The 22170-nt window shown below is 35.9% G+C and overlaps 1 protein-coding gene across 1 annotated transcript in view; it reads right to left on the bottom strand.

Moving 5' to 3' along the window:
- LOC150100276 (uncharacterized) overlaps nt 1-22170 on the bottom strand; it is a 127183-nt gene that overhangs the window by 75396 nt on the left and 29617 nt on the right. Inside the window, exon 3 of the mRNA XM_090403070.1 lies at nt 2520-2627. Coding sequence (XP_090259196.1) covers nt 2520-2627 — 108 coding nt within the window. The remainder of the gene's footprint in view (nt 1-2519; nt 2628-22170) is intronic.

Genomic DNA, 22170 nt, shown 5'->3' with positions numbered 1-22170 from the left:
ATGAATAACAGAGGGGATAATGTACATCCTTGTCTCAAACCAGATTTAACATTAAACCACCTTCCTGTACTTCCTTCAATTCTAACTGCTGACTCACAACTCAAATAAAGACTAAGTATTGCTTGATATAATGCCCCATTGACACCATATAACTGCAGCGTATTGAATAGCTTCTCTCTTGGCACCTTGTCATATGCCTTTTCCAAATCGACAAAACTTAAATACAGATCTTTGTTATATTCCCATGCTTTCTCGACTATTTGTCGTAAAGTGAAGATCTGATCCTGACAGCCTCTATTTGGCCTGAATCCAGCTTGTTCTTCACCAAGCTTTTCTTCCACAATTCTTCTCAACCGTTTCTCAAGTATACTTGCATAGATCTTGCCAGGAACACTCAGTAGGGAAATACCTCTGTAATTCTCACATTCAGTTTTATTTCCCTTTTTATATATGGGTACTATGAGAGCTCTACTCCAATCATCGGGAATTCGTCCCTCTGCCCAGGCTTTCTGAACTATGCAGTGCAGCCACTGTAAGACTCTTATACCACCATACTTCAGCATTTCTGGTCGAATATCATCTACTCCTGCTGCCTTTCCACATTTCAAGCCTTTGATGGCTTTTTCTACTTCAAGTATGGATATGTATTCCTGACTGCATGCCTGGTCAGTGTTTTTTATCACTGTGCTGTCATCACTGCTTGTTTCATTTAGCAGTTTTTCAAAGTAATTACTCCATACTTCAAGGATATCTTTTTCTCCTGTTTTCATTTCACCTTTATCATCTCTAATTCCTTTTACAGCACTCTTTCCTCCATTCCTAAGCTTCTTCAACAACCTCCAGAATATTTTGCCACCTTCTTCATATTTATTTTCTATATTCTTGCCAAAGTCCTCCCATGACTTTTGTTTAGCTAGTTTTACACACTGTTTAGCTTTCTTACATTTGTCTCTGTATTCTGTAAGAGTAAAAGCTGACTTATTTGCCAGGAACTTTTGATATGCTTTCTTCTTTTCCTTCACTGCCTCTTTAACTTCCTGTGTCCACCAGGGAGTTCTGATTTTTTTATCCTTGCACACAACCTCACCACATGCCTCTCTGGCAGAATCAATCAATGTTTCCTTCAGAGTTTGCCACTGAATCTCCAAGGTTTGATTCCTGTTCTCAAACTCTTTCATTTTCTTTTCAATAATCTTTCTGTATTTTAGTCTACAGTTTACATCTGAGAGCTGCTCAACTTTTATTCGCTTTAAAACTTTCTTACATGTTATTCTTTTCAATATGAAATTCAATTTTATCCTGCTCAAGACTAAATAGTGATCACTTCCAATTTCAAATCCTCTGTACACTCTGGTGTCCTGCACCAGGGAGAAAACATCACTATCAACAATAACATAGTCAATGAGACTTTTCTTATTCCTAGCCTCTTCTCTCCATGTGAATTTGTGCACATTTTTATGTTGGAACATGGTGTTAGTAATAACCAGTCCATGTCCTGAGCAGAAATCCAACAGATATTTGCCATTATTATTAGCTTTGCTCTTTTCTCCAAATTTTCCCAAAATATTTTTGTATGTCTCACAATCATTTCCTACTCTACTATTTAGATCCCCAACAAGGACCAACTTTTCCTTTTTCATTGTGTCAGTTGCTTTTTCTAAAGCCTCAAAAAATTCCTCCACCTCTACCTTAGTAGAACCTTCTGTGGGACCATAGGCACAAATAAGTCTCATTGTCCAATTCCCCATTCTCATATTTGCCCACATTACTCTACTAGAGACTGACTGCCATTCAAGAAGATTAGCCTCGTATTTTGTGTTGAATACTATGGCTACTCCTTCTTTTCCTTGGTTGTTATTGCCTGAATATAACATTTTGTATTTATTGCTCAGAAAGATCTCGCCAGTTTTGGTCTTTTTTGTTTCAGTCACCCCTATTATGTCGATCTGGTACTTATCTAATTCCTCAGCTAGCTCCATTTCTTTGCCATTCAGGCTTCTTACGTTGATAGTACCGATCTTTAACTCTGGTGATGTTGAGTTGGGGTTTGTTTTCAGATTTGTTCCAGTAGCTGACTTTTCGCTGTTCGCCCTGGTTCCCTGGCGAAAACAACGGGGGCCTTGTTTAACCGGGCGACGCCCCAGCCGGCATGAAATTTTGTCATGTTGTACCATCATTTTTTATTTTGGTTTAACCAATAAGAATACAATTTGGTCGGCTAAATCCCAAATTGCCAGCCCATCCTCGTTCGTTCAGTATCAAAGTAGATACCCAACAGGGTGCACCACGAGAAGGTGAGGATTGGACATTAGGTCAGAAGCCCTGGTCGGTTCTCCGCATTCCTTTAAAGGCTATGTGGAGGTCTCCTCTCAGTTATACAGCTTTGACCCTTAAGCACCCCTCACAGACAAGTAACCACTGTAAAATTTTATGCAACATAAGACAATCATCAAATTTCAGTCCCCCCCCCTCATTAAAAAACTGTTTCACAGTAGAATAAATGGAACAATTACACTTACATTCAGTATTAGTGATTTAATGTCTTTCAAAATCTGTTCTACCTCTTCCTTAGCATCCATTAACACAGGTTTAGGTACATCAGTCAGTCTTCTAGTTTTAGTTCTTATCTATGACAACATATTCAAAATTACAAGTGATGAAAATAAAAAGCAGTATGATAACATAATTTACTATTGCAATGAGATTTCAATAAATTAATACATCGCAGGAAAAAAAAAAAAACAGGACCAGTTCACAAGATGTTGAGTTATTGGGTACCTACAAAGTTATAGTACTATATCTACACAAATAAATCCTATAACGTGCATTATTAATAAAAAAATTAAAATAAACTAAAAATTAAAAAAAATAAAATACTTTTTTATATTCAAAACACAAATTTTATAATGCACAAAAAAAAGAATACAATGTTAAGAACAAAAAAACGTTTTCAATTTAAATACAATAGTTTATGCAGCTGGTATAAAAATCAATAATAGTAATAGGTAGAATATCTATTCAAGAAACAGCTACCAGGCCCAATTTCAGTATTTTATAGCTGCAAATTGTGTGTGATACAATGTCATGAGGATACAATTTTCAAAATTTCCTCAATGATCAACTCTCCTGATATATTGCAGCAACATCATTCAAGGTGAGGTTATCCATAAAGCTTTGGTCTCACACTAAATGAGTAGGATGTTCCAGAATTAGGCCATAGTTTTAAATAACCATATTGCCATAATAAACAGAGCTAGAAGTGTGACAATAAGTACTGCATATGAACAAGTTTCTGCTTGTGAAGCAAATTTTCATGGCCAAGAGTTTTGACAACATTCAGAATAATGGATGATTTTATATGATCAATCTTCACACACACGAGAGTTGTAAAATCTAAAGAATACAATGTAACATATTTTGACAGAAGTGTGGAAAGCTGTCTATCAATAAGTGAATCTGAAACTTAGATATACAATTTATTACTTATGGATGTATTGTGCACTGAAAGGGTTTTCCACTTCAGAGGAAACAGTGAAATGTGTCCTCTGAAAGTGTGAAGTGTATGTAAGAAGTCAAAGGAAATTAGTTTGGCATGCAAGCCATGAGCTGGTCATGACAAAACTGCATGCATAGTTTATTTTATGAAAATAGTTGACATTCAAGCCACATAAACTCCATTTTATACAGGTACTTGCAGAGCACAATGATTATAGAAATCATAATGTATTCTCTCAGTCTTCTTCCAATCATACTTTTGAACACCCAATCTCCAGACAAGATGAGATTGCTCTTTTTGGAATATTCAACTATATACCTCTTTCTTGCATAATATATTACAATTATTACATGCTATTTACTCCCTCAGAATCAAAAAATCAGGATTTCTCTTTTGCCAAAGGCCTTATTTTATCGCCAAACACTTTTTTCCCCTCCACTTCCATACAAATCATAAATCTCCAGCCACTGAATATTGTTTTCAAATTTGGGATGATACCCTCTTGCTTACACCCTTATACAGCTTCCCTGGAAGCTGTATAAGTCTCTTGACTTAATGGAGGACTGTTGATAATGATAATAATAATGTCCCTAAGAAATCCCTAAAAAAAAAAAAAATAGTTTATTCAGTACAGAAAAGAGTAATCAGATTGATTAATGATCCATCTCTTAGTACTTGCTTTTACACAGGCATTATTTTTACTGCTTGCATCTTCTACAAAATTATTCCATGGCCAATGATTATTTGAAATGGCAGTAATCATTCGACCACTCTGTAAAATCCATTGAAATGGCATGTAGTAGCTATTCAACACTCCTTCACAGTTTAACTCCAAACTCAAAGAACAAATTTCTCTTCTTTGTTCCCTTTTACTGTTGCTCTGAACAGTCTCCCATCATATGTGTTTCCCAAAGAATACAGTCCACAATTCTTCAAATGAAATGTGAACTGGTTCCTTCTTGTCCGTCCATGGTACATATGCACCATAAATTGACCAACTTCTCATGTATAGGATCATCTTAAAAAAAAGAGTCATATTCTCCACTTTTAGAAGGGAAGAATAACTTTAGTAGAACTCTCTTCAGCAACAACGTCATCTTCCACATCAGTATAAATGGGAATAAACAATGGATATGGGACTAGAAACCCAACCTGCTTAGTGGAACACAAGTACAATAGCAAAAGTTCATATATTTTCTGCCCAGTGGCACAAAATTGAATTTATTTTACACATATTCCAAAATTTTCCGTGCCTCAGTTACATCATGATGCTGGTGTTTGGAGTAGATGCCATCTATCCGTAAAAATTGAGCACCACCACATTTTCATAGAATGTTAGAAGACTATCTCAACATAACTTTTTGCAGTATAAGAATTATTTAAGCAAGGCCTGTTATCTGGCTCTCTTAGTCTCTTAATTTTAAACCCCATAGATTCTTTGCTACAGCAAGGATGAAATAATTATTTTCCTTGTCACTGAAACTTGTTTGAAATCGTAATTCTGGGTAGTAGAATTACCTTCAGATAGAGGGAACAGCCATGGATTCCCCACTTTCTCAACTGCTAGCCAACTTCATGGAGATCTTTGAAGAGAAAGCCTTTACCTCTTCCCCACATAAACACACTGTTTGGCTATGCTACATTGATGATGTGTTCTCTATTTGGCCACATGACCTGGGTACTCTCAAAATTTTCTTAACACATCTAAACAATCAACATCCTATGATCTGGTTCACCTTAGAAAAGGAAAACACAAACCTCCCCTTCTTAGACACTCTGATTACATGCCAGCATGATGGATTCCTGGCATTCTCTGTTTCCAGAAAACTCACACATACTGGTAGATACAACAGTAACTCCCCCAATAGCACATGATTATAAAAACCCTATATAACAGAACAAAATTAAATCAGTTCTGATAACAGTGCCCTAACTACTGAATTTGATCACATTCTCAAGACTTTCTTAGCCAATGGCTATAATCCCTATCAAATTCAAAAAAATATTAAACCCCATAACCACAACCCTCACTCCAGAACAGAGACTACACAAAATCTATCACCATTCCATATATTTGGGACACATCCAAAAAATTACCAAAAATCCCAAAGAAACAATCCTGTAACCATTTACAAACCACATAAAAATTGGCATCCCTTATCTACTCTACCCAAGACCTGCCAGGTGTTTACTAGAAGAAAAATCTATCCACAGAAGAAAAACTACCTCTGTAAAACAGCAATTCTATCCTTTCCAGTTATCTAGAGTTTCTATGTTTATTACTTAGTTATTCACATGTGATGCCATTTGAGCCATATGGTCACTTCGTGCTTCATTTGGTTTTTGGAAGTGAAGCTTTCAGCTAAAAGAATTTGTAAGGTCACAGATGCCTCCACAAAGGGTTAGTAGGACAATCAAACATTCATACACCTGGAGTGATTCAAACCCACATCTCTTGGCTGGAGAGTGGATATGCTAACTACCTGGCTCACCAAGCCAGCGAGTTTCTATGAACTAGCTGAAGATAAAGAGAAAAAATGAAAGAAAGTGAAAATGTGTTAAACTAGCTAAACAAAAGTTACGGGGTCACTTTGATAAAAAGACAGAAAATAAATATCAGAAAGGTGACAAAATATTCTAGAAACTATTGAAAAAGCTTAGAAATTAAAAATTGTTGTAAAAGAAATCAGAGATAATAAAAGTAATATGAAAACTGAAGATAAAAAAGGATATTCTAGTTATCTCAAGTAATTACTTTAAAGGATTGCTAAATGAAATAAGCAGTGGTAGCATGATGGCAGAAAACACTCAACAGGAATGTAATCAAAAATACATATTAATACTTAAAATAGAAAAAGGCATCAAAAATCTGATATAGACCGGGTTAGATTTGCCTAACCCAGTCTATATCAGGGTCTATTTTCTCTATTATTAATTTTAGGTTTGCCTAAAATTAATAATAGAGAAAAGAAAAGAATACAATTTAGAAACCCATATTGCATTTATTGACTTTGAAAATGCAGTTAGAATTGAAGTACAAGAAAATGGTTTGATGTTAAATCAGGTGTGAGACAAGGGTCTACATTATCTGCACTGTTATTCACCATCTATGTGGATCACATAATGAAGGAAAGTGGCATTAAACATGATATCAAAATTGTAGATGTTAATATCAGCACTTTACTTTATGCAGATGATGTTATAGTACTAAATAAATCCAGTAGGTCTGCATGATTTCCTAACTACATAATAACTCCACGGTAATAAATTTGGTATGAAATTCAGCAATAAAAAAGCCAAAGGCTATGAAAATAGGTAAGATCACTGAAAACATCAATTGCATTGAGAAAATGGAGATGCAATAAAATAAAATATTTCAGCTATGTAGTCAAAATTTTTAATGAAGATGGCAAATTAAATATGGAAATAGACAACAGAATTATCAAAGCTGGTATTGTAAGAAGTTAACTTATTTCATATGGGGGTTAACCCCCTCTCCTCCCCATCCCATAGGACTGGTTGAGCCCTTCTAATGAGGGATTAAGTATGTATTTTATTATTGTAGATCTATTTGTGTTCACGGGGCCAGTTTGCCTGTTCTGAGGAATGAAAAAACCCTCTACCTCTGTATGAGACCGGCTGACTCACCTTTAGTCGAAAGAGACCAGATAAAGGTTTTTCATGTCATGGGCGGGAATAGAACCCGTTTTTCCAACCAAAGAGCTTTGTTTATACCGACTGAGAGGAGGCTCAGAAGTTAACTGAAGAAATTTCTATGGAATAAGAGAAAATTTATTCAAAGCACAAACTTAGATGCCTACCTTTCCACATTTCAGGTTTATGGCAATTTTTTTTTCTGCCTCAGTTATATATACTTATGAACTGCATTCTTCTTTATTATTTTTCTATAACAAATCTGACTTATTTAACAATCTTTCAAAGTAATTACTCCAGATATCTATAATTTCTTTAGTTTTTGTCATATCTGATTCCTTTATATTATTCTTTTTCCCCTTTTTTAAGCTTGTTCAATAGCCTGCAAGACTGTTCAAATCAATTAACTTATGGATCTGAGAGAGAAACTTGACATTGTTGACATTCAGAAATATGTGAGCAGAGCTAATCTCAGGTGGTATTGTCACTTAAACAGAATGAGAGAGAAAAGGTTATAAAAAAAAAAGCGTTTTCTGCCAGGATGGTAAGAAAAAAGACCCAGATCTAGGTGGATTGATACAAGAAATACCTTAGAAAACTGATAAGATCTGACAATGTTGAGGCCTTGAGAGATACAGATTATCAAGTGGAAGTCAGTAATGATGCAATCTTTACATGTAGTACCCCCCCCCCAAGTGTACATATCAGGAAGTTGATTATGATTATTCGAACCATCTCCAAAGCATCTTTTAATCTCAATCTAAACTATTAATCACAATACCAATCCAATACAGTCAATGACAAAGCACTCTTTATGCCTCTGCTAATCACACTTTTACACAACTTCCAGGATGGACTCTTATTATTATTATTCAGGCTTCCATGGAGTCTAAAGACTCATCGTAGGAGGTCCTTCCTAAGAACATAAAGTCTGTCAAGACTCATCGAGGGGAGGTCCCCCCCTAAGAAACACAAAGTCTATCATACCAATCCTTAAACTCATTGACCATTCTCGCTCTCACCACTCCATCAGGCAATGCATTCCATGGTTCAACCACCCTCCATTCAAAGAAACCACTCCTCACCCTCTTGCTCACAGTTTCCTTTTGTAACTTCCAGGGATGGCCTCTTGTCATCACTCCTTCCTGCTGTTCAACCAATTATCTTCCTCATTTATAGAAAAACGTTTACCATCATTTGTATAAAACTATTTTAGTATCATATCTCTTTTCCATTTTACCAAATTTGGTAATCTATAATCCTTCAAGGAGCATTCCGCACTTGTCACCATGTTGGTCACTCACCTGTGGTCCCTCTACAACATTTCATCTTTAAGAAACTTAGGCAATCAAACAGTAGTCCAGATGTGACTTTATAAATATGGATAATATCTTCCTATCTCAAGTTGTCAATGTGTTCAATATCTAAATGATCCTTTGAGATATTCTGCACAATTTGACAATATGTCCACCATCACTTTCAAATCTCTTGCCTCGAATTCCAGCAGTCCAGTTCTGTTCATGTTACACATAGCTTGTAATCTTTGCATCTGAAAGTGCATAACTCTATAAACATTAAACTGATAACCAATATTCTTTGCCCACATGGGTTTTTTTCCTTTTTATTATTATATTTCTATTTTATTTTTTCATAATCTGGTTTTGAAGATTTCATAATGCAGAGATAGGTAACAAAGATGATATCAGGACTGTACAATGTTAGTTATAAGGATAGGCTGAGGGAGCATAGAGGGTGAAGAGCAGGAGATGTTTAGGCAGATGAGCTTGGCAAGTGCTAAACGAATGATTGTTATGGAAGATTTCAACTACAGCAGTATAATTTGGAAAGAGGAAACTGCGTGTAGTGGTAGTAAGGGAATGGAAATTCTGGAATTTATGAGGGACAAATGTCTTAGGTAAGATGTAGTACAAGGAATATGAGGTTCAAGAGTTTTAGATTTGGTCATAGCATCAGATCTAATTATAACTAAGATGGCATCTCTGCCCCTGGTAGGAGAGAGTGACCATATGGTTTTACTTGGAAGATGAATAGACAGGTAGGAGTATCAAAGAGAAAGGAATGTAGGTGGAACTATAAGGAAAATGATTATAATAGTCTCAGATATCAGCTTGGGACAGTTCCATGGATGGAGAAATTGGAAAGGCAAGATATCACCAGTGCTTGGGAACGTGAAGAAATATTTATTAGCAGCAATAACAAGTCATATACCACAAATGAAGAAGAAAACCCAATTTGGTGTAAAGTGGATGACAATCAATATCAAATGAGAACTGCAGGTAAAAACAAGGTTATTGGAAGAGATATAATGAGAGGGGTGGAGAGCAGATGCATGAAGAATATAAGATTCAGGCCAGGAGAGTGACTAGTATGGTAAGGAAGGCATAACTGGAATACGAGAAGAGATTGGCCCTGAGATTCAAAGAAAATCCTAAGGAATTCTTTTGTTATGTGGCCAGTAGGAGGAGAAATGATTGTGAAAGAATGACAATGTTGGATAAAAATGGGAATAGAGTGACTGATGCAAAGGACGAAGTTTTTCAATGAACACTTTATTGGAGTATTTTATCCTAGAAAAGTAGGTTTTAATACTAGAAAGGATAGGGCAGGTTTGAGGTTTAGAAGTGCAAGAAGAGTATTTCAAATACTGAGTACTCTGGATATCAATAAAGCAGTGGGCTTTGAGAGAATGTACTAAAGAAGTGACAGCGCCATTGACCTGGATTTTTCAATGAAAGTCTGGCCATGGAAAAGGTGGCGAAGGAGGGCAAGATAAATAGTGTGAGATGTGAGGGTAAGACGGTGGCATTGAATAAGGATGGAGTGTCAAACTGTAGAAGTTTGTACTTCATCAGTAGTTAAGATTTTGGAGAAATTAGTGAGGGATCATTTACAGCATTGGGCAGATGAGGGTAATGTCATCTATAAGAGTCGGCATGAATTTGTTATGGGGCACTCTAGTTTTAGTAATATGACTGCTTTTTTTATAATAAAGTGGCAAGAGAATTATTATTATTATTATTATTATTATTATTATTATTATTGTTGTTGTTATTTGACACCTCCAGGGAGTCCATAACTCATCGAGGGAGGGCACCTGCTCTACAGCTGCCAATCCACCACTCAATCCACCAACCGACCACAACTACACCAACGCCATCTACCACTGACTACCACCACTAGTTTTTCCACAGACAATCACAAACATCCATGCACACAGCGGGATTCGAACCAACAGCCTTTTGGTTGGAGAGTGGATAGGCTAACCACTCGGCCAGCCAGGCCGGCAATTGATGAGGGAAAGGCATATTCTTCTTTTTTTTTTATTTTACAAAGATATTTGACTGGGTACCACATAAGCTGATATAAGGTGCAACACAGGGTTAGGATGTTAGGTTAGTGAACTGGATATCTGGTAGTTATCACAGAGTTGTGTATCAAGGAAGCAGAAGGTCACAAGTGGAGTCCCACAGGTCTAGTACTGGGATTGTTTAACCTTTATATCAATGACACTGTCAATGGATTGCAGGGGAGGGGATATTCAGATGCGAAGCTGGGAAAAGGGTTATCAGTAATAGTGAAGATGGGTAGCCCTGCAAGAAAATTTGAATAAACTGGACAGGTGGGCAAATGAATGGGGGTCAGTTTAATGCAGAAAAATATAGTCTTGAAGTTTGGGATACATCAATAAGAGGCTGCATACTCTGTTGGAGGAACTGTACGGGGGGGGGGGGGGGAGCAAGAGATATGAGGGGGGTGATGATTGATAGAAACCTGAAATGCAGGAAACATATTACAAAGGTGGTGAAGATAGCATAGTGGGTTGCAGCAATGGTGACAAGGACACTGACCTGCAGAGATAAAAGAGCTGTCATTCTATTGTAAAAAGCCCTAATCAGACCACACCTGGACTATTGTTCTTAAATTTGGTCCTCAGGATTTGAAGGGGATAAATGAACCATGGGAAGAGAACAGATGCAGATAAAGATGATATCAGGACTGTACAATGTTCGTTATGAGGATAGGCTGAGGGAATATGGATTGCAGAGTTTGGCAGATAGGAGGTGATATGATTGAGACTTAAACTGTTGAGAGAGGTAGTTACAGGGTTGACACTGGGGAGTTCTTTTGTTTAGTCTGGAAGTTACCTATCCCTGGAAGTTACGAAAGGAAGTTGTAAGCAAGAAGGTGAGGAGTGGTTTCTTTTTATGGCAGGTGGATGAACTGTGGAATGCTTGCCTGGTAAGATATGGTAAGAGCATAAACAGTCAATGGGTTTAAGGAGTGATATGATAGACCTTGCGTTTTCTAGGGTGGGCCTCCCCCAATGAGTCTCGTGACTCCATGGAGGCCTGAATCATAATCCAGAAATCCCTCTCTAGAGACTAGACATGGAAGTTATTCAAGTCACTTCAGGCCTCCATACTAGATAATGGTCTCACACCAGCCAATGAAATTCATCTCCCACCTAAGACAATTACAAACATCCGTGCTCACCATAACCATTAATGATATAATGAATGACCTGCAGGAGCAAGAGATATCCAGTTGTTGCTGATGCTGCTAAAGTGAAGACAATAATAAATTATGTGATTTAGATATCCTGCAGCATGACTGAAATTTTTAGCCTGGTTGACTGAGTGGTTATCATATCTGCACTTCAGCAAAGAGGTTACAGGTTCAAATGCAGATATGATAGCCAATCAGTCCAGCAAATTCAATTATTCTGCAGGATCTCTAAATTACATCATTAAGTACTGTCCTCAGTTTAGCAAAATAAGCAAACAACTGGATATTCCTTTCTTCCTCATACATTTACTGTATAATTAATGTAAAAATTAAACATTAGCAGCCCAAGCAGCACATTGTTGATCAACTATATTCTCTTAATTCTACTTCGTCACATATGCAATGATGTTTGTCTTATCCATGTCATAAATACCCTATTTGTTATTGTTACATAATAAATTCTGTGTGATATATCCCACAGTATCATGGGGTTAGCTTTTTTTCTTATCCAGCACAAATGTCACTATTATAGAAAGTGAGTAAATTATTAAGGCAAGATCCACCCTTCATCCCATAGAGTATCATATTTCTATTCATCTATTCCTGAATTCAACCTATATTTAGTAAATTATTAAGGCAAGATCCACCCTTCATCCCATAGAGTATCATATTTCTATTCATCTATTCCTGAATTCAACCTATATTTAGCTTTTCAATAATTTAACCACCATGCCTAAGATACTGTTCAATGTATGCATTGATGCCTCTGTTTTGGAGCCTCTCCTCTTTTATATGGAATTATTTTTGTCCTATTTCAATGGGATGTTTGTAGAGAGAGAGAGAGAGACCAGTATCCCTCTGATCTCATAGCTGTATTAGCCTTGAGACTTCATATATCTTAAGGTACTTCCAGTCCATTTCCTTCATTCCTCACATCAGTCTGAACACAGTAACATCTTCTACTAACTTGGATGACCCAGTCTTGCAAACTGATTACTCGGTAATTCAACTTTTTTTTGTGTGTCACCTCCCCGTTAGTCATCATTCTCTAATCATTTTTCAATTTATTTTACCACGTAGCAAAAGTACTCTAATTTTCCTTGCTGGTTATCATTTTTGACTGTTTTGTACTGATCATGAGCTTTCTGATCACTCTTTTCTTTATATGCTCTCTACAATATTTTCTTTCTTTTTTGCAGCCCTAAAAATACCACCTTTCATTTAATTCCACCTGATTTATCCTACTGACCCTCAGTATGTAGTCTGTTGCTAATTCCCTCAAACATTTCTTGATCATTTCCCATGCATCACTGTCATCTTTGCAGTAATTCAATTATATCTTATGTTTCCATTATCTCTCTCATCACCATCCATTAGATTCATCCTTCCATATATCTTTCACATAATGAAAACCATTTTCCTATTGTTTTCTTTATCAAAAAATGTGATTAAAATTTTTTTTTATCAACTGACACCAGTTTCTTTATAAATATTGTCAACTGGACATATGTAGAAATCTCTCTCTCTCATATATATCTGATTTCATAAAGATTCAAATGATAAAAAAAATTCAAAGGCTCTTTTTCCTTCTTCAAGACAGACATTATTGGCCAATAAAATTCCATATCTTTTTAATAACTTCGGAAGTCCAGTTTTCAGTCTTCATTAATTTCTTCATAAATAGTTAAACTATTCTAGAATATTAAGCTCACTCTATGGAAGTGAGGAATGAGACCGTATGCCTAGCATGAGGTCTCATTCCTCAGTAATAATAACAAGCTGTAAGGAGAGAAAGTAAGCCAACAATTAAAACAAGTGCCAATCAAATAACACTAGATATGAACTGTATACTGAGTAGTGAAAAAAGCTCCATCTCCAGTTTATTTATTATTTTTTTAAATTTTTAAGTGCCATGTAATCTGGTATTGTCTTGTTAGAGAAATGCAACTGACCAATGTCAAGTAATGCTCAAGATCTGACCGCATTTCAAAAATAAAAGTGCTGCTTTGTCCAGGTTGATCCATTGAATTTCAGGTATTAAGACTTGAAATAACATTTTCATTGTCAATAATTCATTTAATGAAACATTTGTCCCAAAAAGAGAATAACAAGCAGTTTCCTACACATTTCAACACTATATAGTTTTTTTTTTTTTTTAACTGATGTCAGTTTTTGTTCAAAAAATTTTGACAGTTTCTGTCGACTTTACCTAACAGGCAAAGACATCACACAATCTGCCTTAGAGAGCACCGAGTTATCTTCAAAAGTATCATCTCTGGATCAAAAATGGCCATCCAGAATGAGATTACTCATATTGTTGTTTAATGGAAAAATCACACCTTTAAAAATAATTAACTAGCTAAATCTATTTAGTTAATTAGATTATAAGCCAATATTTCACCTCGATCATTGGCACTCCAGCAAGAAACAAATACAGACTGATTTCAACAGGTTGGCACCCACTATGGATGCAGTGGTGGAATCTTGCTGATGCACTTACAATGATGGTCTGCTCAATTTTTGCAATGTGATGCAGCCAAATTTGTTTCAGTTTGGAAAATTTAGTAATGCAGTGGCAGATTTAAGGAACACTGATTTTTTTTTTTTTTTTTTTTTTTTTTTTTTTTTTTTTTTTTTTTTAAATCTCTTTCTGTATAAGAGTGATTTTTTTTTTCTCCCCACTGGATCCGGTGATCAGTATCCATAGCATAGTCTGCCACCTCGGAACAGCAGTAGGGTAGATGGACATATATTCTCTGTGTGTTCTTCTGGCTGTCGAAGGTATATAAGTCTGCAGGAACAAGGGATACTGAAGACATCAAGGATGATCACAACATGGTGAAGTGCATCTTTAGGTGAGTGGATAAGGGTAGCTAAAACCTTTTAAAAAGGTATGCAATTTTTTTTTGCATACATGAATTATCCAATCCTTAAGCCATCCATAGTACTAATAAGCTATAGGTTTAATAGGTATAACCTTTAATGGGTAGGGCTATTTTTTTTAAAAATATCTTTTAGATTATTCAATTCTCATTACATTATTTCATAAACATGTGCTATACTAAATTATTGCTCTTGGTTAATTAAATGTCAATGAAATGAGATGAAACTGCAGACATATTTTTAGTTCTTGGATTTATCTTTTTAAGCATGATAAAAAAATAACATTTTATGTAAAGACTTTTTTCTCCCCCATGGGGGTAGAGTTATGGTTTAAAACCAAATACGGAAATTATGTAGGCCAAATCCTCATTGTTGCTATGCTTTGAATAATATACAGCTAATTCTCTTTTTATATGGCATTTTTTTTACACGATTTCAAAATAGCAACAGAAGCAATTCTATTTTTACACAGCATATTTTGATTTTACACTGTTCAAATGGTACTTTTTTAAAATTTCTGTTTGAATTCAGTTCTGTTAAAAAGGGTATTGCCATTATAATTATCATTTCCTAGAACAATACATATGTACTTAAACTTGAATTTTGGGGACCCCCCCTCGATGTTTTAAATCTCAGGGATTACTCTATGCTACAGAATGTAGACAATTGTGATGACAACAAAAAAATCAATTTTTGTAATTACGATTCCCCAAAGTTATGCCAACAGATGATCGATTATATTCACTTGCTGTTGGTTTCTGGAAGCATAAGGGTGCAATGCAGATTCCTTGAAGTTAAGTTGGTCCATTACCAGAGGCCAGCCTATATAAAGCTGCTTGCTAAACATTCATTTCTTGTTTACAATTCAAAATGTTTAAACCATTACTTGTTAATCAATCCCAAAAACCACGGGCAATGAAAGGTGGGAATTTTAACACATTATCAGTGCACTGGAAGGAAACAAAAAAGGTTGGATTACAAAATAAATTTTTATGAATGGCCATCATGGTTTTGTTCCAGAAGTTAAATACTACTTGATGGGAGGGAAAACAAAATCTGGACTTTATAAAGTTTTATTGATTATAGACAATGCACCTGGCCATCCTGTTTTAGAACAGTCAAATGTGGAATTTTGTTTTCTGCCTCCTAATACACCCATTAGACCAGGGTGTGATCACTACTTTCAAAACTTACTACATAAGAACATTCCAATACATTTTGGATAAATTAGATAAGGATAATTTACTGATAGTTATTGATGTGTGGAAGAAATTTTCTATTTTGGATTGCATCCAACTTGCTAAGTTGGCATTATCAGAATTGAAACCATCAACTTTAAATGCATGCTGGAAAGCTACTTGGCCAGAATCTGTGAAAAAGAAAAACCCTATATCTTTGCATACAACTGAATATACCAATATCATCAGATTAGCACATGCAGTTGGAGGAGAAGGATTTGATGATTTTTCATCTGCAGATATTGAAGAATTAATGTTTGCCAAGGCTGTTAGTGATGAGATGACGAAATAACAGAAGCTGTCATTCAGAATCTCGATGAAAAAGAAAAAAGTGACGATGATGAGGAGATTCCACTCACTGTAGGAGTAATTAAAGAAGGGCTTCAAATGGCTAGTAAATTGCAAAGTCATTTTCTTACACATGATCCAAATACTGAACGAGTTGAACAGTTTAAACGTGAACTGAAGTCATGTATGGTGCGATATGAAGAATTATACAAAGGTCTAGTCAAACAGGATCAACGATTAATTACAGAGTTCATGGTAAAAAAAAAAATTTTTTTTAATCAACCTTCAGAATTATTGGAAATTAGTGCTAATTTAGTTCTTTTTACTGAAGAAAAGGTTTTGCCGTTGCAGTATGAACAAGAAGGCCAAAGTGTTTCAAGTGATGGAAGTGATGTAATTCCAGTCTCACACAAAAGAATGCGGCTATTGTCAGAAAGTGACGGCAAATAAAATTTAACTAATAACCATATGCATGGTGTAGTTGAGTCTTTTCAAATTTCTGTTTTATTAGTGACACACTATTTTCTTTAAGAAAGATACATACATATGTATCTTAAAGATACATATGTATTTTTCTTATTTAAAGAATTTATTTTAAATACTTGTCTGCGCGGTTAGCCTAGTAGCTATGCGCTTCGCAACCATATTCCTGGGGAAGGAGTGTCCTAGGTTCGATTCCCGTCGGTGACGTGAGGAGCTGAAGGATCTTCCTCAGCCATAGCCAAGTTAGCCAGTCTTGGGCATGGACAGCAGGGTTTTTTCCTCAGTTTATTCTGGGGTTTTTCATCCCGCAAAGCAGGCAAACTGCCTTGAGAACTCAACACTACAGGCCATAGGATACACCGGGGCATAAGGCTGACCACCTTATCCTTTAAACGGAGTGAGGCCCGATGATCAATGGACCCTCGACACCGCAAGGTAAAAGAGGATATAAGGAAGATGAGATGAGATTTTAAATACTTTAAATAAGTATTTAAAATAAATAAGAAAAAAACATTCCATTAAAATTAAATAGTTTTATTCAATGATTTTCATATATTTTGTTTGAAAATAACTTATTATTCATATTGGGTTTTCACATCTGGAACCATTCCTCTATTTCTTCATATGCACTGTATTCTTTTTTACACTGTTTCAGGGTTTTTTCTGGAACCAATCTAAAGTGTAAATGGAGAATTGAGCATACAGAGAATTCTCACTAAACTTGTACAGACTAGAAAAACTAGCTATTTTTTATTATTATGTTTTATAGTGAGCAACTTTACTACAACAGCATTAGCTATAGTGATAACTGATTGTAAATTGTTATGCACTCTTTGTATGCCATAGAGAGAGAGAAGGCAGTTTCTACAATATAAAAAAACTTAAATGAAATGTTTACAGAAATACCTTGCTAACGTAACTGATATTATTGATACAAAAAAGATAAAAACAACAATCTTATAAGATTTATAATTTCCTTCACAGTTAATGTTCACATGAGTGAAGCTAACCTAAAGTGATACACCCACAGAATGCAAAATAAGAGATTAGCAAAGCAGGATTTATGATAAAAAGCCAAAGGAAGACCAAGTATAAATGGGTGGATGCAGTTAAGGGTGCTTTAGAAGACAGAAAAGTAAAGAGCTGATCAAATCAGAGATGTGATGAAATAGATCAATTTGGAAGAAAATTGTTGACAGGAAAACTAGTCATGCAACAGGAACTTTGTTAGACTGATATTATCCGGTAAATCTTTTGTTAGATGACAGAAAATGACAAGGAATTTTACCTTTTGAAGACTACAACAGTGATTTAAAAAAACATTAAAAATTAACTAAATACCAAAATCCTCATGAAAATGCTGAACAAGCATAATGCTTAGTATTTTGTCAAAAGTTGCTTAGATATATTTATAAAAAACAGTCTGAGGTGCCTTGAATATTAAAGAATGTAAAAGTAACATTGGATAACTACTCATCTCCCATGACAAAACTGCAGCTTATACATAGACAAGAATGTAGTCACGTGTGAATATTTTTGGTAGAAAGAAAAAACAAAAGTACTAAGATAGCATATTTTTCACGTTTGGTTGTCAGATCAGCTAGTCTTGTGTGACTAAGTGGTTAGTGGTCTTCAACCAACAAGTGATGTGTTTGAATCACATTATAGGTGAATGGATGTTTAATGAATGCCTCTATGCAGGAGATGAATTTCAATGCCTGATGTGAGACCAGCACCCCACTTATTGGAGGCCTGAAAAGTTCCACATTTGGTCTCTAGTGGGGGTGTCTGGATTATGTAACCCCTTATCCCACCCACAGTACTAATACTGATGAGGTACTATACGTTAATAGCTTTTTGTGGAGTGAGATTCGCATAAAACATACATGGCAGTGAAATTAAAAAAAATATATATTTGTTTGAAGTTTCAACTTTATATTGAGAAATAGTGTATGAAAATGAAGTCGAGACTTAAAACTATTACTTTATTTATTTTGCCAGCCTAGTTGGCCAAGTGGTTAGTGTATCTGCTCTCCAATAGAAAGGCTGCAGGTTCAAATCCTGTCATTGGCATGGATGTTTCTGATTGTCTGGGAAAATACTAGTGGTGGTCGGCGGTAGATGGCATTGGTGTAGATGATGAAGGTGGTTGTGGTTGGTGGAGACAGAGTTGTAGAGTAGGTGCCCTCCCTCAATGAGTCTTTGGACTCCCTGGAGGTGTTACGTAATAATAATAATTTTATTGACATCTCTTTTGAGTGGGGAACTATCACAATGAAGACGATACTTCTGGATCATCCTTTTGTAAGTTCTTGCTATTTAAATCGCACCAAGGCAACTAAGCGTACGAGTCAAGTATAGACAAGGTAGAAAACAACACAATTCACAGACTACTAAAACTAAATAAAGTCTGTGAACTATGACAAGTTTACACTTGCCTCATACCCTTTGCACAGTCTGTAAACTTTGTGTGTGTGGTGGGGGGAAGGGGGGGGGGATTCATTCATTCATTCCCTGGCTTGTTTTTATTGTTTAGAATATGCAAGCAGATCAATGTTATCAACCTGGTGTAGATAGATGATGGTAACAATGTTGTGTTTTCATAAGGTTTTATAATGATCCAGTGCTAACACTGAATGTGGAATTGCCTAGCTCAGGAGTCTTCAACGCATGGCCTGCAGGCCACCTGTGGCCCACGGAGCTCTTCGCCATGGCCTGCCGGCCATTTTGAAAAAATGGCTACTTAACATTAAAATGCGATTAAATAAAAAATAATTTCAATGAAGCCCATGGGTCACTAAGCTACACTGCGATATTTAGAAATGCAAGATGCTTTCCAGATTCACAAGGAATGCCATGCATTTGATACTTTACATAAAATCCTATAAAAATAAATATTAAATAGACATGCTTCTTCAGCCATCTACCAGTGCCACGCGGTACTTAAGAACTAGTACTAATGTCGCAGCTGAAGCAGTAGTTCGTTCGAGTGCGCTGTCTAATGCCTTCCAGATACATCTCGAAAGTTCTCAATACTTCGTTATTTTCATATAAATACAAGAGGATCTCATCCACAGTCAATCGTGAACAGTATGATATTCGTGAACAATGTCATATTCAGTGGATAATAACTGTTACACAGCCATTACGGATCATTTTTTGGGTTCACCTTCCATCAATATAAAATTATATTGATAAAAGCGTAAATCAAGTGATTCTTGTTGGATTTTTAATGAAAAGTGGACCAATTTGTACTTTTTTGTGCCAATCGACGATAAGCCAGTGTGTTTAATTTGTCGTGTGTCAGTATCAAAAGAATACAATATAAAACAACACTATGAGACAAAGCATGCATCCAATTTCGATCACCTTCAAGGGCGTCTTCGTGTGGGCAAAGTCTCCAAATTGATTTAAAATGCCAACAGGGTATGTTTAAAAAGGCAGAGGAAAGAGAGTGAAGCATGCGTCAAAAGTAAGTTATGTAACAGTTGAAAAAATTGCTAAAAAAATCAAAAGACTTCTTGGACGGCGAGTTTGTGAAAGAGTGTCTCATCGCTGCTGGAAATATTCTGTGCCCAAATAATAAGGAAGTGTTTAAAAAACCAAGTTTGTCTGAGGGTAACTGTAGCATGATGTGTTGAAAAACTTGCCAATGACATTGAAGGAACGTTAAAAAAAACGGTCGTCAGAATTTACGTCATATTCACTTGCTTTAGACGAGAGCACAGATGTGAAGGATATAGCACAACTGGCTATCTTTGTCCATGGCACTGATCAACAATTCAATGTGACAGAAGAACTGCTAGTGCTCGTACCTGTGAAGGGAATGATGAAAGTCATCAACATTATTAAGGCAAGAGGATTGAATCATCGTCAATGTCAATTCCAAGAGTTTTTGACCCAAGTGTACGAAGTGGATCACGGCAATGTGGTTTATTATAGTGATATGAGTTGGTTGAGCAGAGGAAAGGTTCTTAAAAGAGTCGTTGCATACAAATGACCTAAATACGCAGCTACAATCCAAAGATCAACTGGTGTGATCTTTGGATTGTAGCTGCTTTGATGTGAACAAACACTCTGTTTGTTCACATCAAAGCTTTTGTGGCCAAGCTCAAACTTTGGGAGGCACAACTCGCAAAAAAAAAGACTTAACTCATTTCCAGCTTCTTGCTGAATCCAACTGTTAGTCTCTTGATGAATATGCTACAAAATTAGCCATGTTGCAAAGTGAGTTCAAAGAGAGATTTAGTGATTTTCGTAACCAACAGTCTTCTTTAGATTTATTTTCAATGCCATTCAGTGCCAACACACTGATATGCCAGGCTCAGTACAAAGAGCTACTTGAACTCCAAAACAACTCTTCTTTGAGAGAAAAATTATTCAATGTGCCCCTTGCTTACATTTTACAAAGACTACATTTCTGAGGACGCAATCCCTAATCTTCGCGAGCATGCTTTGAAAATGTACACTTTGTTAGGAAGCACATACTTATGTGAATAGTTCTTCTCCAGAATGAAGCATGTGAAGTCCAAGACAGGAACTCAGATTACGGACCAACATCTCGAGAACACTCTGTGCATAGCGACTTCCAACATTGATGCCAACATCAACAAGCTGGTCAAGGAAAAACATTGCCAAGTTGCCCATTGACATTGCAAAAAATGAATGTTTTCTTCATTAAATTATTTTTTCAAGTAATTATTGATTGATTTTTACTTATGAACCCGACTCCAACCTACTTTCTTAAAGCTGAGTTTGTTTATTTTTATAGGATTTTGTGTAAAGTATCAAATGCACAGCGTTTCTTGTGAATCTGGAAAGCATCTTACAATTCTAAATACTGCAGTATAGCTTAGTGGCCCGCGGGCTTCATTGAAATTTTTAATGCGGCCCCAATTGTCTGAAAGGTTGAAGATCCCTGGCCTATCTAATTACCTAGCTAAATTGATTTACCTGCTATCTCAGATGCTCAGTAAGTGAAATAGCATTCTCTTAAGTAACTGTGTTTAAACCAAGGAATAAATAATTAAAAACATGTTAGCCAGTTAAATCGTCAGGAGTACTTGAGGGCTTGCATAAATCAAATAGATATAAACTATACCACAAAAGACCCAGTGTACAATCAACAGTACTGACAATCAAAAGTACTTTTATTTCTAATTTTATATTATTCATTTGTATTTTTGCATATTCAGTCTTCATTTGATTTCACCTAAGTTCAACAAATAAGTTGCAAATAGCTTGTTTGGCAATCTGCAGAGTAGCTGGTGAGCAGAATGCATTGCCTAAAATTGTGGTGAATGCAGATATATTAAGAGTTTAAAGCACATTTTGATGAGCATTGTGTACAACAGTGTGAACTTCCCCGATGAGTCATCTGACTTCATGGAAGGTTGGTGTTAACAATCTTTCCATACATTAAATATTAATATATGCGCACCTCTATGCAATCTAGACAACTCATTACAAAAGACCCAATCTATCCACACAATCTATCACATCTCTTCTTAAACCCATTAACAGACATAGCTCAAAACTGACTGGCAACCCATTCCACTCATCCACAGCTCTCCAAGCAAAAAATCTAGTCCTCACACCCTA

The sequence above is a fragment of the Typopeltis vanoorti genome, chromosome 13 (assembly GCF_054136105.1).
Source record: "Typopeltis vanoorti isolate ZY-2024b chromosome 13, IOZ_Tvanoo_1.0, whole genome shotgun sequence".
Classification (NCBI taxonomy): Eukaryota; Metazoa; Arthropoda; class Arachnida; order Uropygi; family Thelyphonidae; genus Typopeltis; species Typopeltis vanoorti.
This window is presented reverse-complemented; position numbering and strand designations above follow the sequence as displayed.